The sequence below is a fragment of the Poecilia reticulata genome, chromosome 9, assembly GCF_904066995.2.
Source record: "Poecilia reticulata chromosome 9, P_reticulata-male-v2, whole genome shotgun sequence".
NCBI lineage: Eukaryota > Metazoa > Chordata > Actinopteri > Cyprinodontiformes > Poeciliidae > Poecilia > Poecilia reticulata.
The window spans coordinates 2517675-2530371 of NC_088838.1; the positions used below are offsets into that span (position 1 = coordinate 2517675).

The window sequence follows — 12697 nt, forward strand, 5'->3', positions numbered from 1 at the left end:
CACTTACTTAGGCAGGTTCCTTTTTTTTATCTGTAATTTCATGTTTTTATCTATAGGAAAGAAGCCAAAATGTATTATCTACAGTTTCTCAATGAATGTGCAAAAGTTCCAGCATTTGTATTAAAATTTCAATGGTAAAATAAATGCAAGAAATCAAGAATAAATTTGATGATTTTTGACTTTACCTTCACTTCTTTTTTTAATTTTTATTTTATGCTCTATAGCAACCTCCATTAAACAGTAAACAAGGAGGAGAGTAAAGGGAGAGATACCAACACTGAACTCTCAACATCGTTTTGAGGACAACTGCATCAAGACAACAGTCTCCGCACACGGCGAGCCCCACCAACTGAACCCCAGGACCCTCCTGCTTTATTCTACTTACTGCAGCAGTTTAGTGTAGAAGTCAGTTAGTGTTCATATGTTCAACTGACGCTTAGGAGGCATCTTTAAAAACAAGATGAAGAAAATGTCGTTGATATAAATGAAAATTATTACTGATTAATATTTAATAAGTGTTTTGGACAATTTTTGCAGAGTTTAATGAAATGGAGTGTCATGAGTATTTTTTATTGACATTGATGCTGTTTTTTAAATCACCTTCACACTTAAACCATTCAAGTCAGAAATGTCACCACCAGTACTCCCAGTACAAAGCTGCGGAGCAGACAGAATATAGATTTCCATCAAGTTAAACATAAATAACTTTCCTGCTGTAACATAGAGGCACAGTAAACAGTGATATGATTTCCAGCCTCAGGCACCTTTCAGAACTGACAACTAGACTTTAACACGTGTCCTCTAAACATGTAGTGAATCCCTGAAGAGACATCGGAATCAGGAGGAGCATGAAACCAAAATCCATGAACACACAGACCATGCAGCAGTGTGACAGCTGTTCTCCTCTGTGGTCCAGCGTGGCTACAGAACTCATCAGGGAGCAGATTCCCATTGGCCCCTCCCACATACTTATGCTTGCTATCTGAAAAATGTGCCTCATAAAATGGTGGGCTATGTTCAAGGACACTTGACTACAGCATCTTCCAGCAGCGGAGTTTGATACGGAACGCAGCCAAGACACTCAGCAAGGTTTGGTCATAATATTAAGCAGGTTCATTCACAACTGATTTATCAAACTGACAGCAAAGGATAACTTCACCCACCCAAATATTTAATGATATAATACCCTCCTACATCTGTTGTGGAATTATCTGCTGGAATAACTTTTTTTTTAGCATAATAAGATAGCATCCTGCCCACTCATCAAACCTGCAATGACTAATTTAATGAGGACGAAATCCAAGAAACATCAACATAATTGACTCTATGCAAGGGAATGTGATGACTAACTCAGGATTAGTGTGGAATGACAACAATCATTAAGCAAGGCTGTTAAATTGCTCATAGCAGTGCTGGCTGACAAGCCTTCATTCATAACCTCGACAACAGCTGGCAAGAGTTTTTAAAGGGATCCCCGATTAGTTGAACATATTGGCCCCGATGATTAGTTGGTCATCGGGGCAGTCACCCTCAAACTGGAGCAGTGGCTAAAACAGATCCCAGGAACAACATCAGACATCTCAGTCCAGAAATGTGCAGTTCTAGGCACAGCCAAGATACTGGAGGAACCATCAAGCTCCCAGGCCTCTGGTAGAGGACCCGAGCTCAGAGGATGAAACAGACCACCCACGGAGGGTGAGAAGGGATTTATATATATATATATATATATATATATATATATATATATCAACATTTCTCTCCAGAAGATTTTGAGTCATTTGTACGAGTAAAACTGATAACTGATGGAGGCTCTAAAAGGTGTTTGTTATCTTCGCAAGCAAGACCAAAGACCAGACCCAAAATGGCTGTTAAGAGAACAGACACACTTACAGAACTACTTACCAGATCAATGTCATTCAGGTAAATATCATTCATTGTTTCACTGTGTAGCTGAAGGAGGCAGCAGCCGCCCAAACACCAGCTTCTTCCGCCAATTCTTTCCTCTTGCTCTGTTTGGTCCTCCTTCATTGCCTTCATTACCTCTTGTATATTCTACTGTCAAGTTAAATAAGCAAAACAACACTTTTGAATGTATTCACCATCTCCACCCAACTTGCATGCACCTTTCAAAGAATCAAGTGCACCCATCACTTTCACTCCTCAACCTCAGTAGCCAAATCTTTATTTTTAAATAGATTTATTGTTTGATGCAATGCTTTTCATGTGTTTGAAAACAGATTAGCTGAACTGTTTAGAACATGATTTGTTTATTTATTCATTCACTGTTAACGTAAAAGTATTTTTTATTAAATTATTACTTGAGAAACTAGTTAATAAGTTAAAGTTTAAAATGAACTTATTGTTATATTTAATTAATATGTCTCCTATCTGTTTGTTGTCAACTTACTCATGACTCATGCTGTCTACTCATATGGACAATGCATGTTGCCTGTTCATTTGCTGCTGATGAGATTCATCTAAAGAAAAGAAAGGAAAAGAAAAGAAAAGAAAAGAGAAGAAAAGAAAAGAAAAGAAAAGAAAAGAAAAGAAAAGAAAAGAAAAGAAAAGAAAAGAAAAGAAAAGAAAAGAAAAGAAAAAGAAAAAGAAACCTTTATCAAGTTTGGGCAAAAGCAGAGGTGGCTTAAGAGAGCAAAAAACTTTACTTGTTCAACAAGTAAATACGTTTTAAAAAGTTATGCATTTCATTTCAGAAGAAAGCAGAGGAAAAAGAAGCCAAATGCAGCTAAAAATCCTCTGATCTGACATTTTTTATCCACTTCTTCTCGAGTTTAAACTAAGAACAGACGCATCTGTTATACAATAATAGAGCAGATTGTGTAAAAATAGTTTTTAACTCCACATTGCTACTTTTCTGTCTACTTCTAAATGTTTGTTTCTCCTTTACTCAGTAAGCTTTACTAGGAGACACAACATTCACAAATCTGCTGCTCTCCTTATTCCAATTTTTCCCAGAAGTGAATATGTGCTGATCAATGTTCCCTCTGCAGAGCAAACATGGCATTCATTCCGTCTTGAACTCAATGTGACCAGATGGAATCTGTTCATACTCTGTGTCTCCTTGCTTAGTATTCTGTCCAAGTCTCTGAAAAGTGTACACACCACTGTCACCAGGGAAATATGGAAGACTGGAGATGAGAGGTGAAGAAGAGACAGCATGAGCATGAAGAAGAGAGGGTTGAGTCAGAGGAACATTGCAGTGATAGCAAGTCAAGGTGACTGCTCTGACCCCCCCCCCCCCCCCCCCCCCAAAAAACAACAAAAAAACAAAAAACAGCGCATTTATGAAGTTTAGCTCACAAATGTGATCTGGAATAGCTTAGTATGTATTTAAATATGTGCAATTTCTTCCTAAAAATGTATTTTTTAAAAGACATCAATCAGCCTTTCCTTCTGTTGTCAATCTGTCTGAAACTCGTACCCCAAACGCCAACCCTTTACCTCCAATACTCTTCTGTTTACTTTCTCTTTCACTTTTCCCTTCCAGCTCCACCTTTAACATCTTTTCTGAAACATGTCCACACCATCTCAGCCTCAAACATTTAACTTTTTTCTTCAATCTACTCAACCTGAGCTGCGATTCTGACTGGCTCATTGTCACCCTGTTCAGTTTTGGTCCCTTTCTATAACTGTAGTTTTAAGACTTTATGTTCTATATATTTTAACTTTGCAACAATTTTCTAAACCAGGGTATTTTTAAATAGGTGACATTCCTGTTAAAATTTTTAATTTTAGAATTTTGGGAGATAGAAACTAGTTATTTCTTGATACAAAATGACACAAAAACAATCAGAGTAAGAAATCAAAATTTAAATTATATGTATAAATCCAGTACTAAATGTATAAAATATTTTGCAAAAGTTTCCAGTTAAAATTTGGACATGTTGCTTGTAAGCAGAAAGATGTTAGAAATCACCATTGGTCAGCAGTGTTTCAAAGTTTTAATTTTATGTTTAATTAGCTTCTGCAGCATATGAACAATATCTAAAAACAATATCTAACAATATCTAACACAGGACATCAGAGGATGGTGTATCCATCATATGGATACACCATCAGATAATTGAACACTGAAAATGATCAATTCTCTAATTGATCATTTTCTGCATGCTGTTTTAGCAAATAGGTCTATGTAGATACAATATTAATTTCTGTTTGTCAAATTGCTACTGTGTCCCTGGTATTTTTAAAGATGTTGTTTATTGATTATCACAAATTGATAGTTTTAGTTTAGATTATTTTTTCTGCCTTAATGAGTTCAGCTTCAGGAACAAAATGAAAAGAAAAGTAATTTCTCAAAAATGGCCAACAATGAACTGAAGAAGAGTAAAAAGGTAGTCCAAAAACAGACATAACATCAGGGCCGGGACTTCAAGGTTCAATCTTCAACTTTGACGACCATTTTCTTTTCTGGACAAGACATCCCCCTTTCCACCACAGTTACAAATCTTGGAGTTAGAATGGATTCTCATCTTACATTTGAAAATCACATAAAGCATCTATTTAAAACCTGTTTCTTTCATCTTCGTAATATCTCCAAAATTCGTCCATCTCTCTCTTTCTCTGATGCCTCTCGTCCATGCCTTTGTCTCATCCAGGCTCGACTACTGCAATTCTCTGTTCATTGGAATCCATAAAAAAACATCTTCAGAAGCTTCAATACATTCAAAACAGCGCAGCCAGGATTCTATTGAGAGTCCGGAAATCTGCCCATATTTCACCGATTCGGCATGATCTTCACTGGCTTCCTGTCACCTACAGAATTCAGTACAAAATTGCTCTCATTACCCATCAGTGTTTAAACGGAACCTCACCGGATTATCTGAAGGACCTTCTCATTCCACATTCATCCACCAGATCTCTACGATCACTGCAACTTCCTCCACCTTCCTCTATCCAGATTACGGACCATGGGAGATCGGGCATTCGCTGTTGCTGCCCCCCGTCTCTGGAACTCTCTCCCGGATTATTTGAGAGCTCCACAACCACAGGATGACTTCAAATGAGGCTTAAAAACTTTTTTATTTAAGCAAGCCTATTCTGCCTCCACATGATTTTTATGATGTTGATTTTATCTACGATTTTAGTTGCACTGTGTAGCACTTTGAGATTTTTTCTAATGAAAAGTGCGGTACAAATTACATTGATTATTATTATTATTATTATTATTATTATTATTATTATTATTATTACTACTTTAATGAAATAATGTTGATTAATTAATTACTTAGATTTGATTGCATTAAAAGTTGTAAAACAATTAATAATGATCTAATAATAGACCTTTCCAGCTCAGAAAGGTCTATCACTAGAAATTGAAAATGCAGCTTATTTTGTCTGTATAGTATTAAATTAAAATGCAGTTAATTAAATAAAATGAAATGAATTAATCTTAATTAATTGTGGAGTGCCTGACAGACTCCACAATTAACTTGATTAACTTTTTTTTATCAAACCCCAAAAGTAATAAAAACGTCTTCTGAAACTTTGCATAGTATAAGTACTTTAGTACTTGTACATTTTCCCCTGGATTCCTGCTTTTGTTTTGCTCTGCTTCCATGTGATTTTTGTAAGTTTTGTTCTTCATTTTCTATTAAACATTCTTTATCTACTTGCTGCATATGCCCTTCTGCTTTTATGTCCAACTCAACCACTATACAACAAGATACTATCTTTTGTTTTACACCTCGTTAATAGGTACTAAATTGTGTTGGGTCATCACGTTGTTAATGAAATATGTTGGTCTTTTAGGTTATAATACAAAATACAATTTCAAAGGATAGGAATACTTTACAAGCCAGTCTTAATGCTTGTATTTATGTTAGGCTAGCTAGTTTTCTATATATGTTTGCAGATATCAAACTGAGATCACTGCCTGCCTCCACTACTTGAAACAAACATAGAGAATGTCCTATTTGCCCAATGGGGTGTAGAAAACAAGCTGCAACACATCTTCTGTGCTGTCGGATAAAAGAAGCCACTCAGGCTGTTTCCCATCATGCTGGGTTGATTGCAGGTAAAAAAAATAAAAATAAAAAAAGAAGCTCTTAAATAAGCTTTCGCCCAAGGCCTAAACCGTGAGCTTGCAGAAAAAGTGTGTTTGTGCAGAGATCTCTACGAACTGATGGTGTTTAAGTGAGAAAAGCTTGCAAGGTCACAAAAATATTTCCATAGACAGGTGCTTCAAAGACACAAAGAAAAACACATGAATGTCTGGGACAACAGAGAAGAGTTTCATCACGGCTATTTATAACCAACCAGACGACAGCTTAGGAACACATTTATTTTGCTGCTTGAGACCTTTGACTAGCCTTTTGTGAAGTCTCTTCCAACAAGCTTGATCCTCCATCACACTAAACCACACAGATGTGAATATTTATTCAGTTTTTTGAATCTGATGTTTTTTCCTTCATCTGTACTTTGTGGTCTTAGTGCAACAGACAGATCAAGATATGTAAGATATTAAACTGGACATTTCTACCATATAGTTTGCACACACACACTCCTCCTTGGGCTGCCACCTTATTATGGTGGAGGATTTGAGTGTCCCAATAATCCTAGGAGCTATGCTGTCTGGGGCTTTATGCCCCTGGTAGGGTCACCCAAGGCAGACAGGTCCTAGGTGAGGAACCAGACAAAGCGCAGCCAGAAGACCCCTTATGATGGAGATGAACTTTGGATCTGGCGTTACCTCGCCCGGACGCGGGTCACCGGGGCCCCACTCTGGAGCCAGGCCTGGAGGTGGGCCACGATGGTCTGATAGTCTCACGATGGGGCCACAAAGAGCAGTGTGGTTTTCGTCCTTGTCATGGAACACTGGACCAGCTCTACCCCCTCAGCAGGGTCCTGGAGTGTGCATGGGAGTTCGCCCAACCAGTCTACATGTGTTTTGTGGACTTGGAGAAGGCGTTCGACCGTGTCCCCAGGGGGGCCCTGTGGGGGGTACTCCGGGAGTATGGGGTACCGGGCCCTTTGATACGGGCTGTCAGGTCCCTGTATGACCGGTGTCAGAGTCTGGTCCGCATTGCCGGCAGTAAGTCGGGCTAGTTTCCGGTGAGAGTTGGACTCCGCCAAGGCTGCCCTTTGTCACCGATTCTGTTCATTACTTTCATGGACAGAATATCTAGGTGCAGCCGAGGTGTTGAGGGGATCCGTTTTGGTAGCCTTAGGATCACATCTCTGCTTTTTGCGGATTGTGATGTACCGAGCAGTTAAGTCAAAAATAATTGTTTTTTATTGAACCCAAACAAAACTTGGGTAAATAATAGAAAAAAATGACAAAAATTGGGCCCATAAAAGAGGTCAAATTAACAGACGTCAACTCATAATAACTCAAACAAACAGATCTAACTAACACAGACAAAAGTTGAAACTTAAATACTGACTGATCAGGCCACATACAACACACCAAGGGGAAAATACACAAAAACCTAACTGAAACTAACATAGAAAAATCCCATTCCCCCCCTCTGGATGATAAGTAGTGGTATGAACCAATTTGTAGTCTCAGCTGGCTTGCTCCACCACAAACCAAGTGTTGTAACAGTTTTCTTTTACACAGTAAAGGTTTATTATTGTAATTATAAAAATGTGAAGTTATTACTTCTGAATTAATTATACTGAAAGGAAAAAAGTCAACAATTTGGAACTTTTTTGTCAACAGTTCAGTCTTTAATATTTTTTTAGGAAGTGAATTATAAAAATACCTCTTGTAAGACAACAACAAAAATGTTGCTTGATTTTGTGAACAATTTTCAACATCAATTCTTCTGTTGATGTTGAACAACTTCAACATCAACAGAAGAAATATTAACATTATATGTTGAACATCCTGCAAAATATTATGAGATGTTTGACATAAGATGACGAACATCTTCTGCTCAACATAAGGTGGATAACATAATCTCGTAGCTGCAGACTGAAAGTGCAGGTGCAGGTAAAATGCAAGTTCAATTCGTACATCAATCCAGTTTCTTTGATATGAGTGTATATGTGTATGTGTGTGTGGGGGGGAGGGTGCCGGTGTGTGTATGGGGTGGTGTGTGTGTGTGTGTATGTATTAGAGAGAGTTTGTGTGTAGACTTTAACCTCTTTTTCTGTTTAAATGGTTTTATAATTCACGGGTCCAAAATGACCCATATGACAATCCTTGTATCCTAGTGGTTTATAACCCACATGGAAACATGGACAAAGACAAAGTATCACTTTTTCTAATGACGGGGTAAATTTATGAAAAGTTATAAAATTTCAAGTCAGAAAAAGATAGTTTAGGGTATTTTTTCTACAGTTAAACATGCTAATGGGTCATTTTTGACCCGCAAGACAACACAAAGGTTAACTTGTGAACTGACTTACTGAAATACATGAACTTTTCATAAATATTCTAAGTTATTGAAAATGACTGTTAAGGACTGCTAGAGTGACACAGGTCATCCCTGAAAATCTGATGCACAGAATCACAAATCTAAATCTAAACTGGCACAGAGAGTAAATGCAATAAAAACATGCTTTATCTGCAGCAGTGCTCATTAACATGGCACATTGCTAATGTATTACACTTAAAAAGGATAGGTAGGCACTTAATGATATTGTATTAGCCATTAGGTTATACATTCAGCAAGTACTTTTACTTTTAATACTTGAAGTATTTCTAAAAGCCAGTACTCTCTACTTTTACTTAAGTACATTGTTTGAGTACTTTCTCCACCACTGGAACAGGAAAACACAAACAAATTTGTACTGAGAACCCCCCCCCCACCCCCCCACCCATTCTGTTACTGCATGAATAAAGTAGTGCATCTTGTTTAAATTAGTTGAACAAGTGATCCAGGAAATTTCTAATTAGATTTAGAATACAAAACTTTCCTTCCAATAACCATGTACACTGTAAAACATTTGAAGGTGGCTAAACTTGAAGATGAAAGTCCACCTGCTGCCTTGAAAATGCTATTTAAGTCAATAAGAAGATTGTATTGGTTTAAAATCAGAAATTAAAGTTCATGAAGTTAATTTGAGAAAAGACAAGTTGTCTAATCATTGTTTTTTTAAGCACAATATGTAAGAAAAAATGTCCCTTAAAGACTTAAATTTTTCTGTTATTTTCACTCAGAGTATCAAGTTAAAATAACTGCTTATTTTAAATTAGAATAATTTTAATTCTTGCTTCAAATTTCATGAAAAAAAATTCTGATCTGATATTGAATTTTATTAAACGTCACAATGTATTCTGCTCAAAAATGTCTAGTGTGAACAGAACATTATCCTCAAGCTTTGCAACCAGATGTATTAAAATAAGCATAGGCTTTATGCAGATTTCCATCTCACTCACGGTGCAACACGGGATACAAAAACAAAAGATACAACTAAATACAGCTCAAATGTTTTACAATAAATACTTAATATCAACCAGATACTTTTGAACACATAAAATAACAACTGAAAGCAAAGACTGATTCTCCTGATATTCAAAAACAATTTCTAGTGAATAGTTTTAAACTTTGGAGCTCATCAGCTCTTAAAGTCTCAGTTTGCTTACAATAACTATTAGCATACAACAACAGATTTGTTGTTAATGATGAATAACTACCAGCATTCCAGAGTTTTAAACAAACTAGTCATATTTTGCATTAAACTAAATAAAAATAATAATATATTAAAACATTACTGACTGGGACAATATTAAAACATTGTCCAAGTCAGTTTTGAAATTGGCTCAGCCATTTTTTGATAGTTATTTAAGTGGATAAAAAAATATTTTATGACTCATCAAGAAAGAGTTTACAGAACATAACCCTATGTATTAAAATCACCAGCAGCATTACTGCAAAGTGTGTTTTTGTTTTCTGTTTTTAAAACGGAAGCAGAAGGAGCCTTTACTGTAGTGGCAGAGCAGGAAGAACTTAGAAAAAGGGATCAGGCAGCTTCCTTCTGGGCTCCCTGGCTACAGAGGAGAGAGACTGACCCATACTGCTGCTGCTTTAGGTCAGGACAGCGTGGTCACTGCTTCCGCCTCATCCAGCAGTCTACAAAAACACTACTCGAACCGCGCTGGATTCATCTCGCAGCACAAATCAAACATTCCCACATTTGTGAAGCCCTACTTACCTTCACCGCCTCCGTGTGAGAGACAGAGTCAAACACCGAGTTGTTCGCTGCTACTATCTGGTCCCCAACCCTCAGTCCTTCCCTCTCGGCCGATGAGCCCGGCTCCACCAGCGACACGTAGATCCCCACGCCGTGCTCTGACCCCCCGCGGATGCTGAAACCTAGACCCTCTTGGCTCCTGGAGCGCGTCAGGGTAACTTGACGCACTTCTCCGAAGAGGCCCTCGCTGAAGAGCGGGGCCAAGGAAACAGTCGGTTCCGGACAAGTCGTCGTGAGAGGCTGCTCGCAGACTGAGCTGATATACGACTGCAGAGTAGAATCGCCCTCATCTCCGAAGCTTTCCGCGCTGCCGTTGCTGGGCAGCAGGTCTGTTTTCAGGTAGAGCCCCTCGGAGGTGTACTGGTCAAAGAGGAGCTGGTCGGACCTGGGGATGACGAGACGCAGCATGGGCAGCAGCTGTCGCTTCGCGGACGTGTTGAGAATCACTTTGAGAGTCTGGACCAGGTCGTAAACGTTGCGTTTGGCGTGGTAAACATTTAGACAGTGGATAAATTGCTCTCTCTCCAGGTCACTTAGCAGCACATTGAGTGTGTTATGGAGCCTTCGGACATTTGTCGAGAGCGCACGGCTCCCTACGCCGGCCGAGTTCACCGATGTGTTGGGCGAAGCGCGCTCCAGATCAGCGCTCATCCTACCGCATAACGGAGAAACAGCGTGCCACGCGGTGCTGTGGAAGGTTCGGGCATTTGGTCCAGCGCCGATCACTTCACATCTCCCCCCAACAAATTTAAACAGCTCCCCGAGTTCCAGGCATCAACAGGTGACCGGTAATATATGTGCGTAATGGCGCTGGAGTGCGCTCAGTTTGTCACGGCAAGGAATACATTTTCCCATCAGAGGTCTACGTTTCTCCAGCTCCGAAAACAGAGGGCATGTTGCTGTTCCGTCCTCTCTTTATTGCATGTTGCTGTTCCGTCCTCTCTTTATTGCATGTTGCTGTTCCGTCCTCTCTTTATTGCATGTTGCTGTTCCGTCCTCTCTTTATTGCATGTTGCTGTTCCGTCCTCTCTTTATTGCATGTTGCTGTTCCGTCCTCTCTTTATTGCATGTTGCTGTTCCGTCCTCTCTTTATTGCATGCTCAACACGAGCTGCACCGGGGTTCTGAACGGGACGCACCTCTGCGACTTTGATTGTCCGGTGAGATGGATTATTTCAAACGCAACAAAAACTGTTTTCATTCATGTGAATCTTCAATAAGCTTATTTGAAAAACCACATAACCATACCATATTCTAACTATGAATATCTCTACGAAAAGAGAATGTGATCCTTTCTGCGACGAAGCTCTCTGTGAGCGCAGCTGGAAGAAAGCGCAGAACGGGTCGCGCTCTGGAGTCTTGGTAGGAAATGACGCAAGTTTGTGTGACCATGGCAGTGCGTGTTGCTTGGAAACTACCATACACCACTCACCAATCTCTAAATGAAGACTGAAGCTAATGTCACACAGCTGATTGAAAGTACAGCAACAATATGAGCTTTAAAAACAGACCAGAATAAGTGATGATGATGATGATGATGATGATGATGATGATGATGATATTGTTATACTATTATATAATACAATTTTATCTTAGCATTCATGTCATTCATATCACATATCTCCCCCTCTTGATCATACTGCATGATGTTAATTCAGTAAATGCAACACATCCGTTCTCATCACACACTTTCTCATCACAAGAAATGTATTGGTTGAATCTTTGTGCACAGAGACAAACAAGTTATGTAAAAGATAAAATAAAATAACAGATCAAATGTAATGGGTAGACTGAAAAAGTCTACAGAAACAGTAAAAAAGGTCAAACATCCAATTCAAGGAAATACTTTTTGTAAACACCTGTAAAGTTGTGTGCAGCTGTAAACCTGTAAAGCAAGAGATTCCACAGTCACTAAACTGGCCACTGTAACATAATTTATGAGGGCTACTAAAACAAGTCTATGTCATGGACTTTTTACTGGGTCACAGTCTGCTCATTCTCCTGCAACTCAATGTGGAACTGGGCATGTAAAAAAACTGAGCAACTGTGGATAACATGACTGTCTCACTAGAGTCGTGTTTCTGAATCCCAGTTCTCAGGATCCATTGCCCTGCATATTTTAGGCGTTTCCTTTTGCCAGACACCTGACTTGAATAAGTGGGTGATTAACAGATTTCTGGCATGCAGAGGAGGACATACCATCATTTGAATCAGGTGTTCTGGAACAGAGACATATCTAAAACACGCACAACTGATGTGGAGGTTCACTAGTTGAATTCTGGTAAACGTGTAACCTCTTCACCTTTCAGCTTCCCTCCCTGCCTCATTTACACAAATGTTGTCTTCTTCTGATTTTCAGTTCAGCTCACATCATCCTTACCAGGCTGCTCCCCACAGATACATATGGTTGCCATCACAATGCCATATGAGAACGAGATAGTCAATGGAGACTCCTTCCTCTTATCAGCCTATAGGGATTCTAACCAGAGACTGAGAGCTGATCCCAGATGCATTCCCTATCACCTCCCAGAAGACAT

The 12697-nt window shown here is 38.9% G+C and overlaps 1 protein-coding gene across 2 annotated transcripts in view; it reads right to left on the reverse strand.

The window, feature by feature from the left end:
- Positions 1 to 12242, reverse strand: part of whrnb (whirlin b) — a 70029-nt gene extending 57787 nt beyond the window's left edge. For both annotated transcript variants that reach the window (XM_008417414.3, XM_008417413.3), the window contains exon 1: positions 10123 to 12242. In XM_008417414.3, the coding sequence (XP_008415636.1) occupies positions 10123 to 10812 (690 nt within the window). In that variant the 5' untranslated portion in view covers positions 10813 to 12242. The remainder of the gene's footprint in view (positions 1 to 10122) is intronic.
- Positions 12243 to 12697: the final 455 nt, after the last annotated feature.